Source organism: Melampsora larici-populina (genome assembly GCF_000204055.1).
Source record: "Melampsora larici-populina 98AG31 unplaced genomic scaffold MELLAscaffold_28, whole genome shotgun sequence".
NCBI lineage: Eukaryota > Fungi > Basidiomycota > Pucciniomycetes > Pucciniales > Melampsoraceae > Melampsora > Melampsora laricis-populina.
Window position 1 is genome coordinate 611,182 of NW_006768792.1, and position 18,861 is coordinate 630,042.

At 42.0% G+C, this 18,861-nt stretch overlaps 3 protein-coding genes across 3 annotated transcripts; all 3 read right to left on the bottom strand.

The window, feature by feature from the left end:
* Positions 1–12,563: 12,563 nt before the first annotated feature.
* MELLADRAFT_64732 (uncharacterized protein) lies at positions 12,564–13,958 on the bottom strand (the record flags this gene model as incomplete). Its single annotated transcript, XM_007412058.1, has 6 exons — positions 12,564–12,623; positions 12,664–12,692; positions 12,725–12,966; positions 13,023–13,135; positions 13,741–13,824; positions 13,890–13,958. 6 exons carry the CDS (start codon positions 13,956–13,958, stop codon positions 12,564–12,566), a joined length of 597 nt encoding a protein of 198 aa, XP_007412120.1.
* Positions 13,959–15,763: 1,805 nt separating this feature from the next.
* On the bottom strand, positions 15,764–16,676 carry MELLADRAFT_108280 (uncharacterized protein; the record flags this gene model as incomplete). Its single annotated transcript, XM_007412057.1, has 4 exons — positions 15,764–15,879; positions 16,111–16,158; positions 16,241–16,329; positions 16,402–16,676. The coding sequence occupies 4 exons, from the start codon at positions 16,674–16,676 to the stop codon at positions 15,764–15,766; spliced, it is 528 nt and encodes a 175-aa protein (XP_007412119.1).
* A 1,221-nt stretch (positions 16,677–17,897) lies between these two features.
* Positions 17,898–18,651, bottom strand: MELLADRAFT_88672 (uncharacterized protein; the record flags this gene model as incomplete). Its single annotated transcript, XM_007412056.1, has 3 exons — positions 17,898–18,047; positions 18,100–18,252; positions 18,316–18,651. 3 exons carry the CDS (start codon positions 18,649–18,651, stop codon positions 17,898–17,900), a joined length of 639 nt encoding a protein of 212 aa, XP_007412118.1.
* Between the last annotated feature and the right edge of the window lie 210 nt (positions 18,652–18,861).

Below are 18,861 nucleotides of genomic sequence, written 5' to 3' on the forward strand. Positions count from 1 at the left end.
TGTCAGCACTGTGACAGGCCTACAGAGGCTCTAAACCACTCAATCACCAAGTGATCGAGTGGTTTAGAGCCCGACAGGCCAGTTTTCCACTCGATCACTCGGTGATCGAGTGGAAAAGGCACTGCAGGCCTGTCAGCACTGTGACAGGCCTACAGTGCCTTCAAACCACACGATCACCGAGTGATCGTGTGGTTTAGAGCCTCTGTAGGCCTGTTTTCCACTCAATCACTCGGTGATCAAGTGGAAAAGGCCCTGTAGGCCTGTCACAGGCCTGACAGGCCTACAGAGGCTCTAGGTGGTCACTCCATCGCACGATCACTCGGTGATCGTGCGGTGGCTGGGTAGACCACCTAAATCCTAGGTGGTCTACCTTTCAAAGGTAGACCACCTAGCAGTTAGGTGGTCTAGTCAATGACTGGACCACCTAACTCCTAGGTGGTCTGACTCTAAAAGGTAGACCACCTAGGATTTAGGTGGTCACTCCATTGCACGATCACCAAGTGATCGTGCGGTGGCTGGGTAGACCACCCAGGATTTAGGTGGTCACTCCATCGCACGATCACTCGGTGATTGTGCGGTGGCTGGGTGGACCACCTAAATCCTAGGTGGTCTACCTTTCAAAGGTAGACCACCTAGCAGTTAGGTGGTCTAGTCAATGACTGGACCACCTAACTCCTAGGTGGTCTGACTCTAAAAGGTAGACCACCTAGGATTTAGGTGGTCACTCCATTGCACGATCACCAAGTGATCGTGCGGTGGCTGGGTAGACCACCCAGGATTTAGGTGGTCACTCCATCGCACGATCACTCGGTGATCGTGCGGTGGCTGGGTGGACCACCTAAATCCTAGGTGGTCTACCTTTTAGAGTCAGACTGCCTAGGAGCTAGGTGGTCCAGGTATTGACTAGACCACCTAAGGTCTCAGGTACTATACCTTTTAAATTTAGTGACTCAAACTTTAAAAGGTACAGTAACTGGGACCTTGACGGTCCAAGGTACTTGGAAGCCACTTGATTAATGAGTGATTGAGTGGAAAATTGGGCTGTCAAGTTTGACCGCCTAAGCGCTAGGTGGTCAAACTTCAAAAGTAAGGCCACCTAGCAGTTAGGCGGCCAGGCCATTGCACGATCACTCAGTCATTGTGTGATGAAGCTACAGTCGGTCTGGGGCCGAGTTCAACATCTTTTTGGCCCTGGGCTCCATCGCACAATTACTGAGTGATGGTGCGATGGCCAGGCCACCTAACAGCTAGGTGGCATTACTTTTAATGTTTGACCACCTAGTCCTTAGGTGGCCTTGTCATTGCACAATCACTCAGTGATCGTGTCGCACGGTATGCCTTGTGCTATTCTTCCTAAAGCCTATATCTCCATGGCGAAGACTAGCACCACCAAGCTGACAGTTGTAGGGGAGGATGAAAATTCAATGGAACTCGAGTGAATGTTTTGTATAATCTATGTTTTTTTTGCTATGGTCACAAAAAAATTTTACGTATGCAATGTCAACCATCATTGGGTCTTGAGTGATGACTCTTTTGGCCCATCAACATTTGTATGCACCATATGTTTACATGTTAGATATTTAAACATATCAACTGTAATGTGTAAGGCTACATGTGCATACACAGTGTAATGGCTGACCACAACTCAGCCACCATTCGAGTGCAAGCATTTAACCAGTCCTGTGTTCTCTGATTCTTCTGATATTATTATTGAAAACCATTCTGTCCGCTTCCTTCAATTCTTTGAATCAACCAAGGTAATATTTGTTGTTCCTTTGTCTTCCCATTACTTCCATACACTTCACGGATGATGAAGACAGAACATATAAGAACCATGAAGAATCCACAAGAAGCTGATACTAATTGATTAAAGATTGATACATGAAACCTCAAACTAATCAAAATTTATCAAACATTTTCGTTAACCGCAAAAGAAGACTCATATAATTCAAAAGATTTACAGCTCAAGGTTATTCACATTGACTCATGGAAGACGGAAGTACTTGAGATACATGCAGAGATGTTTATGTCTCGTGAAGGGCAGGGCAAGTGACCGAGGGGACCCCCAACTACCAGCCTAACCCTTCACTAAATGTATCTCAGAGCTTCCTGATTTCAATCCTCAAGAAATCACTTTATCAATCGTTCCTTCAAACAATTATTCATTAATGCAAATTCACTTATATCAAAAGACTTACAGCTCAAGGTTATTCACATTGACTCATGGAAGACGGAAGTACTTGAGATACATGCAGAGATGTTTATGTCTCGTGAAGGGCAGGGCAAGTGACCGAGGGGACCCCCAACTACCAGCCTAACCCTTTGCTAAATGTATCTCGGTGCTTCCTGATTTCAATCCTCAAGAAATTACTTTATCAATCATTTCTTCAAACAATTATTCATAAATTTATATATTCATGTAATTCATACTCAATCATTCAATCCATCAAATATTTAACCACTCATTGTTTATTCACTTTATTCATTATTTCATTGCATCCCCACACAAATTAAGAAATCTTCATTCTTTGATGAGCATTCCACTAATCAAAACAATGTTTTTTTTACGTAGATGCCAAAACCAGTATCAGACCTCAGAAAGCAAGACCTTGCGGAGTACCAAAAGAGGAAGAAGGCTCAACAACACAATGCCAAACAGGATCCAGTCCGGGATGTTCAAAGAGAATGTGTCAGTCAAAGAATTAAAGCAGGAATCAAAGACCGGTTTGGCTTGCCTGAGGACTGTGATGTTTTCCAAGTTCCTCAATTTGGGGACAGGAAAGAGCAAGCAGTTACCTATGGAACTGTTCTACTTGTGAATCTGGCTGAAAATAAGCTTATACAGCCATTCCAATATTTGTTGTTGCTCACATTTTTGAAAATAAAAAGTTCATGAGCTTGAAACCTAAGTTTTAACTGGTTAAAACCCGAAAATTGGCTGTATTTCCTTGAATTACAGCCAATTTCAAAGTTTTATCGAGTAAAAACTTAGGTTTCACCGAGTTTCACTTTTTCTTTTTCAAAACAGAGCGACAAGAAATATCGGAATGGCTGTATGTGTTGCTAGGTTCAACAAAGAGGTCAAGTCCCTCAAGCTTTATGTTGTATTCACATGGCTGACAATTCTTGCTGCAGGACCCCGCCAGCAATGACCCTGCAGAAGTGGAACTTTGGAAAGACTTTCAAAGGGCTATCAAGATCATGCAGCAACACTCTGAAGCCCTGGGTGTAATCAAGGAAAATCATGCAGTCAAGATGGTACCGCCCAACGAGCCGCAAGGTACTATGAGAGCATTTGGTCACAGATCATCTGAGTGTGCTGGACAATATCAAAGCGGAACAGTCATTGGTTTGTTTATCTTCACCTTTTCACATGAGGATCTTTCCAGAAACTTAATATGTTCCATGTTTTAACACCCGCAACCTATGCCAAAAATTCAGCTACCAGCGAGGATCCAGCCAAACTAGACAAGGATGAAGCCCGCCAAGATGAACGTCCTTGGGTGTTGGACGTTCATGATGAAAGGACATGTTCTTTATCTCTATTTGTGTATGATTCCAGCAAGAAACTGGCAGAAGAGACTGATGCCCCGTGTGATCAAGATGATAATTTTGTGAGCAAAGTATTTTTGTTATGTTTTGGAATTTTTAAGAGCAACAAATTTTGGAATACAAGTTGAAATGAAAGAATTTACTCCTCATTTTACACCATGTGCTGATCTCTTGCTGGAATATGAGTTTGTTCCCCAGATTTACCTCCATACAACAGCTCCATCTCCTCCCATATACTTAATTGTGCTATTTTTGGGCGGAGCAACCCAAAGTGCGCCTTACTGGGTTATGGGTGAAACAAACAGTCAGGCAAACATTTTGCATACAAGCACCAATCTACTTATTTGCTTGGATCCACAATCAAAGGGTCTGTCAATACCAAACCCACCCCCCGAAGATCCGCAACCATTCTTCTTATGTTATAGTGTTTATGAGACCAATGACTGAGAGCTTGCATTACATCATTGACAAAAGGACTTTCAGAACCCCGGAGTTCAAAGTTGTGATTGCTGGTATACTTGCGGTATTGTGTAACATCAAGTACTTCTTCAAAGAAGTAAGCACATTCAGTGGTAGCACTGCTTCCTGCATAGACCGGAAAGTTTTGAACCATCGGGAAAATAAAACACGGGATTGAGCAAGCTTGAAGAAAGTGTATTGATTCATTTGACTCACACAAATGTTGAAAAGAAGATTGAAGCCAATTAGGGATATCAAAGATGATTGAAGATGATTGAAGATTATTGAAGCCGATTGAAGAATACAAAAGAAGCAGATTTAATCCAATTGAAGAATAATAAAGAAGAAGATTGAAGCCAATTGATGAATACTCAAGGAGATTGAAGCCGATTGAAGAATACTTAAGAAGATTGAAGGTATCAAAGAAGATTACAGAAGATTGAAGCCGATTGACAAATACTAAAGAAGATGGAAGCCGATCCAAGAAGATTGAAGTAGGGTGAAGCCAATCAAAGAAGTGTGAAGAAGATGGAAGCCGATTGAAGAAGATAAAGAAGATTGAAGCTGATAAAAGAAGATTACAGAGGATTCAAGCCGATCCAAGAAGATTGAAGAAGGCTGAAGACGATCAAAGAAGGATGAAGAAGAGTGACGACAATCAAAGAAGTTCAGTGTAGTGTAGTTTTTGTTTAACAAGGTGGATGGGTGGAGACTATGACAAAAGATGGATGAATGTGGATGAATGACTGGCCAATATAAGATGATCGGTGATGGTGTGTGGTGTATGGGTTGGGTGATTGGTTGAGAGGTAGAGAGGTAGAGAGGTGGTTTGTACAATTTTCATCATCTAATGTGAAGTTTTCATCTTTGGGGTCTTCGTTTATGGTTTGTTAATTGTTGTTTTTTGATTATCGACATTTGTTTTTTGATTTTCGACTTTTGTTTTTTTGATTTTTGATTTTTGATTTCCTCTTTTGTGGCTTTCCTGGTACTTTTTGTGTCAATGCGACAATGGGATGACAAATGTTGAGTTTCAAGTTGTAAATCTACTAAAATTTGGGCCGTAACCTGGTCTGAAAGGGGTTTCTGCCTTGATTTTTACTCCAGTACAGGGGTTTTATCCCTGTATTTGAGTATTTTCTGTAGTTTTGTCTTTGATTTTTGAATTTCGCACCCGGGAATTGTGATTTTTGTTTTTTGATTTTTGCATTGTCACCTTGACACCTCTCGCATTCCGTACATGTCTATGCACCATTCCCTATGCAATGCATTTACCCAACTCAAGAAGTGTTAAGTTACGGCATCTCAAGGATTGTGTATTTCCCATGTGGGAGATATGGACATTTCAAACTGCCGTGGTACGCAGTTTGCTTACTTTTGTGTTTTAGCTACAGGTAAACTCATTTGGTAGAATTACGCTCTCACCATGGTTTCTTGCACCAAATTGTCATTGGGGATGAGTGTTCAACTAATGTGTTGCGAATTCAAATTGTATGATTATAGAACTGACTATCGCTCAACAGAACAAAATTCAAAACACCTAATTACCTGATTCTATGTTTCCCAGCCTCTCACATTAACAATGCTGTGTAATTCGGGAGTAACTCAATTCTTCCTCCTACGAATGTTATACGCTGCATGTTGCTTCCTTATATTCTTGTCGTTAGTTAAACTTCAACTTCCAAATTGTCAATCCTGCATTCACCTCGAATATTTACTTGCCTTCTGAATTCAAATACTGACGGGTGGAGATGGGAGTTATTGCTTCAGGTTTTTAGTCGTTAACATGCGTAACTGTGTGGATCTAGATAGCGCGGTGGTGTTAGCTCAAATTAGATGCGAATTGCAATTACAATCGTTAGCCGAGATTGACTTTCATGTTCGAACTTACCGTAGTTTATCAGTGATTCAGTATTGGGTGGAATACGATATTTGTTGTAGAAACCTCGTCTGAATTTGATGTAATACACACCGTGACAATGCTACGTACAACTGACCATGTGAAAAGACTGGCTTGGGAGTAAAATTGTAACACGCTCCAAAGCTCTGACCCTTGGCTTTTTATTAATGGTCATGCAGAAAAGCTGGGGTCACGGGGAATTGATAGCGATAAAATGGGATTGGACAATCCTCATTCCCTTCGTGTTTTAATTTAATTTTTGGTAAGCTTATAGATTTTCCCTTCAAGTCTCCAGTCAAGATGCGGCATTGTAGAGCTTTTGACCCGCAATTTGTTATAAGAAGCCGGGTTCCATTGCAAAGTCCATTTTCTAAGCTCAAGTTTCTTAGCAACATTACTGAAGCGCCTACTTTGAGTTTGATTTTATGCGTGGGGAATCCTGGGAAGTTGAATGTGTTTAAGACGTCTGCTGTAACAGGGTCGACGAAGCTTTCATCCATTAGATCAATGGATTTCGAAACGTATTCCCTACCCGGCAGGGACTCCATAACTCGTCGATTTACCAAGTTGACAGTTGCATTTAGTGGCGTAATTAGGCAACGGCTGGAGTAGAAATTTGTTAAGTCGGGGCAACTACTCTGGAGTATAAGCTCTTGAACTCCGTTGTATTCCGCTTCCAACAATTGTGGATCATAGATAGACGGGGGTCTAATAATCATCACGTTACAGTAGTCGAGATGAGTTGGGGCCGCGTGTTGTTGTTGGAGTTTTCCAGAACCCAAGTCTAGCAGCCACCTGCCGAAAGCGACGTTTGCAGGATCTGGATTCGTGTTGAGACCACCGAGCCTAATGTTGATTGTCAAGCGGAATCGGTGTACGAAATTCCAAAGATAAGAGGCTTTGAGCGTTGCTTGTGCTTGTTGCATTAAATTTCCACGCCTGACAATTGGTAGAGTTTGTCTGAAATCGCCTGCGAACAGTACTATCTTGCCTCCGAATGGCAAATCAATTCCAGTCATCTCTCGAATCGTGCGATCCACTGACTCAATGGCGTGTTTGTGTTGCATTGCAACTTCGTCCCAAACAATGAATCTTGCTGAGAGAACCCGATTGCCACCGTTGTCGAATATCCCACAGATGGAATCATCATGTACTGGGATTGGAATCTTGAAGGCACTATGGGCTGTTCGGCCATTCAGAAGTAAAAGCGAAGCGATGCCGGCTGCTGAAACGGCTTCGAAGGGGATCCCATTGGCATTACAATAATGCAAGATGCAGTTTAATACGTATGTTTTCCCAGTACCGCCAGGACCGTCCAGAAATGCTAGGTAAGGTTGGTTTTCCAGTATGGCCTCACAAATAGGTACGACGACCCTAAGTTGTTCGTTGGTCATCACCTGAATCATGGCGCGGTAATTTCTTGCACTCTCGTCCGCGGTTACCAAATTAGGCTGGTCTACATTGCCATTTTCAGGCAGCCCCAGATCGAGTAACAGATCTCGATCGACAGGAGGCATATCTAAGGCTTCTAAAGTTGTTTCCATAGCTTGAATTATTTGCTCCAATAAGAAAAGACCATAGTTATGCATTTGGCGTTCGGTTGGATTAGCTCGTGGGTTCAACCGTTTAATTGCATTTGCACAGTCATCAGTTAGATCGCTAATATGATCCAACCAAAGAGATCGGGGGTTCGCTGGAGAGCTGTGAATCAAAATAATTGCGAGCATGTGTCGTAACTGTCGTCCTGTCTTCCAAGTTGCTGCTTCACGAAGAGAGTCATGGTAATGCTGGTCATTTAGCAAAAGTCCGAGGCTGTTCACAGCTTCGCGGAAGCTATTCAGGCGAACTCCATCAACTGTGCGCAAGTGCTCAAAAGATCGTGGACCCGCGATGTGCGACAGCAGCAACCTTAGATAGTAAACGTCGCCACGTTTGATGTTTGCGAAGAAAACTCTGCCAACTGACATCAAACTGTTACGTCGAGGTTCCAAATGCTTAGTTCGTTCGTTCCAGGTGAAAAATTTCGGCACCTCTTGATATTTCAAGGATCAAATTGTGCGATTGGTTCCTCGTAGCGGAGCATTAGCCGTGCATAAACGGAAAAACTCCGTCAGAGTAGTCCTCTCTGCGCGTCCGGTGTCAATTGCTCTCCGTAGACCGTCCCCATCGAGAAAGTACACTGTTTGATGTCCCTCAAGGTGTAGGCTTAAACGTTGTACTGCTGGATGTCTACCAGACAATTCAAATTTGAGCAGGCGCCAGATGGCTAGGTTGGAGAAGAGGGTTAACCGATGATATTGTGTTACGAAAGGAGGAAGCAACGAAAGGTACATACCTTCGGTCGCTGAAAGAAATCTAGCATTTACAAAGGTCAAAATTTCATCCTTATCTGGGTCATCGACAGTTGCCATAGTTCGGTCGTGACCCTTCAAGATATACTTGAATAAGTATTTTATTGCTCTTATACTCGCAGCAACCTCTACATTAATGTGGCATTCGTACTTCAGTGTTAAGAATCTATTATATGGAACTACACTTCGATTGTCGTAGTGATCTTGACCTTTAATAAACTGGCAATGATTATTGGGTCTTTTATAGGTTGGATAGGCATCCTCAGCAAGCTCCGTTTGCTCGCAAAAAGGGCGTGGATATCCCAGTTGACATTCTGAACCTGTCCAGCACTTGTAATTCTGGCAGGGACCATGTAACATAGATGTAGTGACTAAATCGAATAGATGGCTTTCTGTTACTGGGTCAGGGAGTTGGGCGGATATTAGGCAATCAATCTGTTCTGCTCTTGTTGGCTTGTCTGCTGGGTTGAGGAATAATATTAATTGCACGTGTGGTAATCCACGCTTTTGAAATTCAACTGTGTAAATATAAGCTAGACACTTCCCGAGGCGTTCTTGCTTGGTAACGTCTTCAAGTAAAGAATGAAACTTTGCATGAAAGACGCGGGCTACTATATCTGGGCGATCTTCAGGCAGTTGACCAGGTTCAAGAGCATCAAGGATTTCCGTCCACTTAGGATTCGCCGTCATCGTTAGAAATAAGCTTGGATGTCCGAACTCTGCCACGAGGCTCATCGCATCTTGATAAAGTTGTTGCATATGGCGAGGTCCGCCGATGAAACTCAAGGGCAGTATTACACGCCGTCCAACTTCTTCATCGTCCACTTCATTGTTAAGGGCTTCAACGGCTCCATGATATAACTCGGCACGAAGCTCCCTCTGGTGAGATCTGATAAATGCAAGACGGGAGTGTTCTACGCAAACATACATGTCAACGGCGAATTCCTGGAAAAGTCGACCTGCGGCAAGGATGATAGAGAAAGCTTCCCGCTGGAAAAGTAGATAAGCAAACCACTCTAGGTTTGTGACTTCGCCGCTGGGTCCTATGCACTGCAGACATTATTCGGGTTCCCCAAGTGGGCAGGGAAAAATGATTGGGAGTATGATTTGTCATAAAATGGTCTATCACTCCACACCTGAGCCATAACACCCACACTACATATGTGTAGCAGGCTCAGTGAATATGTGGTTATCATGTACATACAGTTCTGCTCAGTTATCTGCTCATCAGGACAAGTTATTCATATGTAATACATGCTGTAACTTCTTTCAGATTGAAAAAAGCTTCCAAAAGATTGACTACATACACTGACTCAATGTTTTGGTGTGATCTCATCAACTCAACTGCATGTAACACACTTTCTGTTACTAAGACATAGCTTCAACAATATTGCCTGAGCAGCTACAGAATTATATGTAGTGAATTTTTGGGAAAAAAATTTCAAAGTCGAAAAAGTTACATGTGGTATAACATGTGATTTATTTATTCTGATGGGCAAAAAACTGAGCAGACCTGTATGTACATGATAGACAACTATTGACTTAGCTTGCTGCACATATGTAGTGTGGGTGAAATGGCCCAGGTGTGCAGTATTAGATTCTTTTATGAAAAACTGTACTATTAATCATTTTCCTCTGCCAAATTGGGGAAGTTGAATGATGTTTACAGTGATGTTAATTTCAAAAGGAACTTTGTTAGTGTCTTTTGTCGACCAATAGTTTGGATTTGAATTGACTTACTTTCCTCAGTTGGATTTGTGAAGTTTTCGTGCCAGGTTTGGGATCCAAAAGGGAATAATAATGGATACCGGAGTGCGAAGTAGGCTGTGTGGAGTTTGGATATTCTTTGCATATCTCCAGTTTGGCGCTGAAGTACTATATCACGCTGCCGAGCTCCGACTTGCCCATCTCCTTCGATGATAGCTGCAACTTCATTTGCAGTTGGGCGATTGTATCGTCGATGGTCAGCACCCGGCGCGGTAGTTGTGTTGATTCGAAGGGAGCGAGTGTCCCTGTTGTGACATATTGCAGCTGCGCTGCGAAACACATGCGTATAAGGGTTGTGCATGTCCATAAACCGTTGGAAAAGCTCCAGAACTTGAGGATTGAGTTGAAAGTTGAAATGTTGATTCCTGGCATGTGCTTCCGCCATTCCACCTCCACCATATACAAATATCTGAGCGAAACCTGGGTGATTTCCTGGTAGAGGCATTAGAGAGCCAATTGGGTGTGACAACTGACCTGAGATTCGGAAGATGTATACTCCCCGTTGGCCCATGACTGATCTGTCGATATTTGCTCCGAGCGACGTGAAAGACATGGCGTTATTGTATTTGCGAATATCCAATCGGAATTTGATAGCCACTGGAAGAAATACTTTTAAGTATTGATTGTTGGTCAATAATAGCGTCTGCACTTACCATCGGTTTGCTGAGTTAAAAGACTGCGGTAAAACGGCGGGACATCTTGGCCCATGTCCTCGGCGAAATAACGCAACGGCAACTCGACTGCTCCGTGCTGGCAACAGTTCCCATAAGTGGAACTTAAAAGCCTTGCATCTTTTACCCGTCTCTCAACTTTCCATCTAAGTGCTCCGCATTTTGAGCATTTGTCGTTGGGATGCCCTATGTTATGCGGTATTTTGAGCGGGAAGCGTGTGCGGAGGTTGATTTCACTACCCAAAGCTTCTGATCAAATTGCAGGGCCTTTGCGAGCTCGGTAGATTGGCATATCTTTATGGTGACGTAGATAATGAAGGCCGTAGGTTTTAATTAGTTTACTTGTGGAGCTAAGACTCTGCATGTTCATAATAAAGATCATCAACGTACTGTTTGATTTCGAGTTAAACTTCCTTGTTGTCTGCTTTTGACCTTTAAGAAAATGGCAACTTGAGTTTCCGCTCTCGAGATAATGGCCTCGTAGAAGTGTTGTCTCCTTTTTTACAAACGCAACAACATCAATTATGTTTTGTTTTACAAACAAAACAGCGTCACTTTATATGGACATATTCTTGAAAGAATGAAAAAAACACTATGTTACAAACCCTGCTGCAAGGTGGGTCTGGAATTACCGTTCTATGCTGGTTGTCGGTTGTTAAGTAGTTGAGAATATGTGTTGTCAATTAAAGCTCAAAAGCATGAACCAATCTGCTGAGTTTGATCTGATAAGTAGTAGATCGAGAAGAATTAGCTTGGAAGATGAGAGAGACCGCGAAGAGATGCAATGACATAACTTTAGGAGAAGGCTCTTGTAATCACACTTTGTACATCTTGTTCTCTCCATGCCAATTATGACGATTAGGACGATTAGGACACGCAGCATTCAAAACTTAGTATGTGTCCTGAAGCCCTGAGATCAGACGGCCGAAACGTCAGTTCTTGCTGGACGTGAATGATTGGACAAAGGCTCAAGGATCGTGGCCGAATTAGGGGAGACGTACTGTCCAAATTAACTGCCACTTCATGAAACGATGGGGAGGCAGCGGTAAATTCCTGGGGCTTGCCTATGACGCATTGATTGTAAATCTGCAGCGCTCCTGAGTAACTATATACATAGTATTGGGTTTCATCATCTCTCCTTGAAGAGTTGTGAGATGTGGTGCTACAAATACTGAGTTTTGGGATTGGTGATTACGATAACTAAACCAAGCCCAGGCCTTTTGTGACTGACAATGGTGTTGATTTAGGAGGTGCTAGGTATGTTGGTGGCAATGAAAGAGAAGAACTGTTCAAGTTAATTCATGCTCTATGCAAAAAAATCGACGGGATAATTAACAGAACACCAATTGAGGTAAGTGGACTGCTCGTGGTCGCAGGATTGCATTCTCATGCATTTCCCTAATACTCAATTAGGAATCACGATTACTTAGAATTTTTGCAAACGGATCACAGGAGGCTTCGACCCAGGAGCGTTTCGGTAGGAGATCAAAATAAGTGGTGTTATTTGAGAGAAATAAGTCGAGGAGGAAAATGGTTGTCAGTGGTGTTATAGCATACAAAGTAATAGTTTTCAACAAATATCATCTCACATGTGTTAATTGTGGAACTTTGAACAATGGAAATGACAGCTAAGAAATTGGATTCACTTAAAGTTTTTTTTATGTTTAGTTATTTAGTAATGAGAGGTGATAAGTAGGAAAATAAATGCATCTGTTTGCGATTGGAAATACTGTAACATTGGCAGACATGATAAAAGATGAGTCTAGAGTTTTTTTAGGTGGTCAAGTTGTTCAATAGTCAGAGAGTATCAGAAGAAAAAAGAAGTATTTGTCTCATTCGAGTACGTCGAATATATAACATTGTTCACAAGGCTGGATCAATTAAGTTTGGATAAATGTGCAAATCAAAGCGTGATTGAGAATTCTATTCAAGATTTGTTCAAATTGTATGGTGACTGACTTACCTCTTCACTCTTTGTTTTGAAGCAAATTCCTATTCTTGGTGAGTTAGATCGAGGGTCTTACTCTTCTTAGGGTTACGCTTGGGTTGAGCTCGACCTTTTCTCTTGCTGGGTAAAGTCGGGATTCCAGGAGTTGTCGCAGAATCAGAAGAACTGTTGGAGGGGCCAGCGGTAGGACGTGAAGAAGCAGGCGAAAATGACGAGGGTGTGAAGTCGGATGGGCCAAATTGGAGGCTAGTCGGGGACTCAGAATCGGTACTGAGAACAGGCGACTTGAATGCTGTGTGCAAGGATCTCGGAATGAATCTGTCGATGGGTTAGTGTAGTGAATTCAGTGCTGTGATTAAAGAATTGGAACTTACTTCGCCGGCTTCTTGCTTGTTACATTTGGTTTCACATCTCCACCTTTGGCTTCATTAGAGGTGGCTCCCACGTCGTACTCTTTACTCCCAGTAGTAGGGGACACCTTGGATGCCTAGGCGTTAAGAAGGCGACTTTAGCAAAGAAAATTAGGAACTGAGAAAACGAAAATTACCATGACTATGTAAAGGGATTTTTCTTCGTCGAAATCTTTGAGAAATCCATGGAATTGATATTCTCGACCAACTTGCAATATCTTTGGGATACCGGCCAAATTGCGAGTAGGTGGAACTCGATACTCGATTTTGAATTGTTTAGCATGCTTCGACTGTAATACAAAACAGTAAGTTAACGGCCTGGGAAGGGGATATAGTGAGAACAAACAATTGGGTGGTAATCAGAATGCAGAACTGTGACAATTGTAACAATCTTCTCGCCATCGCCTGGGGTTGGTAGACATCCGGTCGTGTTGGGTTCGGGCCTTTTGTCAAGCGCCGTGACGATGCCAACCCCGGTAACTCCAATTGAGTCCACCAAGTCACCCGGAAAAGTGTCAGCGGGCCCAATAAGAACTCGGTCAGAGGCTTCAAAAAATAATACGTTGGCTTCAGTATTTTCAGTGTTAGAAGGAAAGAAAGGCCCTTGTAAATAGTAAATAGTGCCTTCCTCGAGTTTAAATTGGGCTGGGCTGAAACCTCGTGCTTGAATTTCGTAGCTAACGGGATTCTTACGGTGTGCACCACCGGCGCTGATGCAGGTCGTGTAAGTGCGATATTCTGATCTCCAGCCGTTTTCTGGTGAGGTCTACAAAGTTTTGTCAGTCAAAGTTGGATTAGGTAGTGGATTCAAAATCAATGTAAAGCGCTTACTTTTTTTTCAATTTCAAAGTTACCGGTGAGGTAAAGGCCATGAGTTGTTGATTCGCTTGGATCAGCCATTGGTAGAGGTCGCAAGATGTGACGCTGGTTATGGACATAAATACCATGATTATCAGTCAGATTACTCATGGAATTTTGAAACAGAGAAATGTCGAAGAACGCACAGGGTGGATAATAAGTAATCAAAAGAGTTGTATCGGATTTTTTTTTGTGATGCGCCTTAGTATAGTTATAAGATCCGGGGTTAGTTAGGTTAACAATGATCGTCAGGGAGCGAGGAAGTTGCTGGATGATTAGAAAGAGACATACAGCAGGATCAATTTTTAATAATCAACTTTTAATAACACATCTATATATCAATATGAATCAATAAAGTCCACTGTGATCAAAGTGAGTTAATGGTTTGACGAATTTTTTGATAGTTGCGTTGAACAATTGATTCAATTGATTGATTCAATTGATTTGAAAGGGAGTTCTAAGACAGTAGGACAGTACGAGTAAACTGGAGATGCAGCAGATTGCCTTGCAGGTTATAGTATCTTGAGTTTTTGATGTACGTCTCTATATAGCTAATCATTATATAGTCAGCAGAAATAGAGGGGCGATGCTGCAGTGAGGTCACTCAATCTGAAATGCATTATTTTGAATCAAATATTCGAACTCCAGATGTAGTTTTGAATTGATATCGTGCATCCGAAATGTAAATGGAAATTGAAATGTAAATGTTGATGAGTCGTATGAAGCCAAATAGCAATTTGAGTCTAGTGGTAATTCCAGCTATGATTTTTACTTTAGAGAATAGAGATGTTTACTTACACAGATGTTGACTTAGCATCTCTTAATTGTCCGATATCAAGTTCCATAGTAGCTCGTTTATAGGTAGCGGTTTAATTTAAGATGTCAGAGCACTCTCTTAACGAAATCCTGAAAGTTTTTGTGATCATAATTCTGACATCGGGTAATTGAGACATTTTATTGCGATGAACGAGATGTGAGATTTTCATTAGCAAAGGTTGAATTGGAGTTGACTGAAATAATTTTTTAGCTGGAAAACTTGGTTTGAATTTGTGTTGAATTGCAACTTTGCTAGGACTTTAATATAGTTGGTAGTAGAATTGCTTGAACGGCTTGGTGGTACGGATCGTCAAATCAACATATGCAGATGATGCATGAAGCCAAATAAGTTCTATTCTCGAATCTACATTTGCAAATAGATACATTCCAAAATTATATTTGTTGGCCGAAAGAAACTCCACATCGGGTGGATCTTCAAAGCGGCTTTGCGAAATTGGTCAGTTGGAGTCTTTGATGTTTATTTAGGGTGAATTTGTTGGTGTGCTTTTCTCGCGCGTGCACCTCGCGGCAATTCGTCGGGTGAGTGGGAAGGTCGCATGGGCGACCTAGCAAGGAGATACCAACTGATCAACATGAGTAGAGGGAGCTTGATGAATTGGAAAGTAAATCGTTCGAGTTGATATGAAACAATAAGTAAAAGCCGGCAGGGGGGGGTCCCAGAGGCCGGATCCTGCATGAAAAATATCCTCTACCCTGACCCTAACACCCTAGGCCTAAGCCCTAAGCTCTAAGCCCTAACCGTAACAATTTCCCTATTTCAGGAGTTGAATGCAACAGGTTTGCTTTGTTTGTGGAGTTGAAGATGATAATATCTTTAAATGGTAATTTACCTCTGTACTACCATGATATTTTGGGTTTTGAGTTTAGCGATCCTCATGAAAATATTCTGCGATAGGCCATGTCTATCATGCTTAATTGATTGTTTGAATAAAGGTGCAGGAAACTTAACATACGCTGTGCTTGTGTCTGTGATGGATTACATTAACCAAACACTATGGGTCACTTAATTTCTACGTACACAGAAAGAGAATAGTTTTTTGTTGCCTAATTTTAGATGTGACATGAACTATAGGATGAGCACGTTGAATGTTCAGGATAACAACGCTGAGCAAACGGGCTGGAGAGACTAAGAACATGTAATTATCATCAAGTGCAGTGTGAAACTATTCATGAAGTGCAATGATTAGAAAGTAGGAAACTGGACAATTGTGGTAAGGATTTGTGTCTGTCATTACGGTGTAAACGGGTGAATATGATGCTACTGCTGAGCTTAAAATTCACGCATGAACTCCATGTTGAACAACAAAGTTTACGTGAGGTAGTCCACGCTTCTGGTGTTCAATTGCGACTAAGCAACATGTCGATCCAGTTTCAGTATCAGATACTACGCAGCTATGAAATACGTCTGCGAAGCGGTAGGGAAAAAAAGAGTTTTTAGTTTAGTTATGCATCCACACGCAGTATCCCTGGATTAATGGATAACTTACAGCTTTCTTGAGGCAATTCCGCGTGGGTGCGATGACGATTTGCGATTCGAGTAGTATGTTGATTTAAATTTCCTACGTTCTCAAGTTGGCTTACCATTGCCAAAATACAACGGGACAAATTAGTAATTGGGTGGAAGAGCTGACAACCTGACTGAACTCACAAGTTTAAGTATATATCCTCTCCTAATGGGTGAACCCCAACGGAGCCATGCATTCGGGAAAACGCGCAGGGGCTTTGTTGAAAATTAGGAACGCTAACAAAGATGTTGGCTTCGAGTATGATTTCCATGTATGGGACTTCGGTTTTAGAGAAGACAATAGTGTAACGATGAGGTTTGTGAGTTTTGCTTAATTCAGCTAAAATTGAATGGTACTGAAAATAGATAATTGCAGAAGAACTTGGAATAAGGCAAGCTATGGATTTATCGATTGACATTCTAAGTAGTATTAGTGACGAAGAGCTTTGGAAGAGTAGTGAGTATTGATTAATGGGCAACTGAAATTAGTGCTGAATGAGTCCTGGTTAGTATATTACTGTGCCTACACTTTTATACTCAATTGATCAAATTTATGATCTATACAATAGAGTGCGAAGCGTAAAAGTACTTGTTCATACACGTAAATTAAGTTATTAATGTTGATGGAGAGCCCGAGTCGGTATCCTATCTTACCATAGCCGATGGTGATGAGTCTCGTGTGTGTCATTCATTGCAACCTTGTTTCATCTGTAGTCGTTGTTGGAAGAAAAAAAAAATTGCGATTTTAATCCTCAGATGTTAAATGTAGATCATTGCTGATTTTTTGGGTCATCATATGGGTGTTCGGGAGCAAGGAAAATTGTTTGTGGCTGGCGGGATTTGTTAGAATCCTTCAATGATATTCTCATGTGGCTATATACTTGATTTAGGTTGTATGTACGAGAGCAACAGTTTGGTACATGTTGCGAGTTTTCAAGCAACTTTCACGTGCATTGTTCCACAATTACCTCATAACGATACTTGCTATTAATGTTTGTGGTTCGGCAATTTCAATGGAAATATGGCACTGCGGGGACGCGTTGGGTGGTTTTGGCAACTCGCCGTCTATTGACCTATTTCTACTGTAAACTTTCAGTAATTTGTGGCAGCTACAGATTTGTGCGTTGTCACGTGTAATTTGTATAAGGCACTGTGGAGTAATTGGAAGGGTTACATTTCTATTGGAGACGAAGTGAAACAAACAGACATAAGAGACTAAGGATGAAATAACTGAGGGAAAACGCAGTGGGGCGGTAATGCTGATTTTCCATGACAGACGTAGTTGTACATTCCTGCTTTGGTGTCAGCTAAACGCGTATTAAGGAGGAAGGCAACTGGCCCAGGGCTTCAGAGTTGATTTAGGAGTAACAGGGAGCTGGTGTACTATCGGGCAACTAACATTGTAACTGCCTTGGGTTGGAGCCTGGGTCCAGATTAATTTCCGTAATCTTCTTCTTCCATGACAGGTTGTGATTCTTGGATAGTTGCGATGCGTGTTCTTAATTCGTTGCTATCTATCGGACGGCTTGTTTCCATAATGTCTGGTGTTGACTCGAGTGTAGGCCCAACTGTGGGAGTTGGTGCGATCGTTTGGCTGGAAGGGGAGAATTATAGAATCAAGGCCGCGGCAGTACTAAATGTTAGCATTGCTTGAAGCAGGGAAGTCTAAATTGAGTTGACAACCTCTGAGTTTGATTGTTAGCAGTCTCTGCCGTTACTTCCTGCCCAGTGGCATTTGGTCCAGTGACGTTGTATTCGGTATGTACATTTGTAGGCGAGACTTTATTCACCTGGGTGTATGGAAGTCAGCGTTGGAAGAAGGAGTAGTGCTGATTTGCTTACCATTACGATGTAGCACGCGGTAGCGTCGTTGAAATCCTTGATAAAACCGTGGAATTGGTACTCACGACCAATCGTTAGGATGCGATGCACATTACGCAATTGACCAAAGGGTCGAATTCGATATTCGACTCTTGCTTTAGCTGGTGATTTTGTCTAGAGGTGTCGACGTGAGATGAATCAATTTATAGAGGGGCAGCAAGAATAACTGGAACTTACAATTGGGTTATAATCACAATGCAAGACAGTTACGACTATCGTTGCGGTGATTTCCCCAGGTGCTCTTGCTCTGTCTGGCGGAGCCAACTCTTCTTCAAGACTTTCGATGCTAAAGACAACACCTACGCCTGTGACCCCAACCACATCGGTCATAGTTCCTGCGAAGGTGTCAGCGTTGCTGATGAAACATTGATCTTTGCCCTTGAAGAGTAAAAGGTCGGATTTGGTGTATTGAGTGTTGCTGGGGAAGAAGGGTCCTCGCAAGAAATAGATACTCTTTGGAGTCAGACCATAATTTTTGCAACATTGATCTCGCGCTTCGATTTCGTAGAGCATTGGTCAAAGACCGTTAGCTCCGTAACATTTAATTGATAAGGTATAAGCTCCGGAATGTGAGGTTAAGCTACTCCGAGATAATGACTATAAACGGCCGGATCGTAGTTAGCCAATTATTCGCTGTAAATAAAGTAAAAAATATGTACTTTTTCGTCTACTTCGAAGAGGCCTGAAAGATAGATGTTGTGATTGGTAGTTGCCATGATGTCG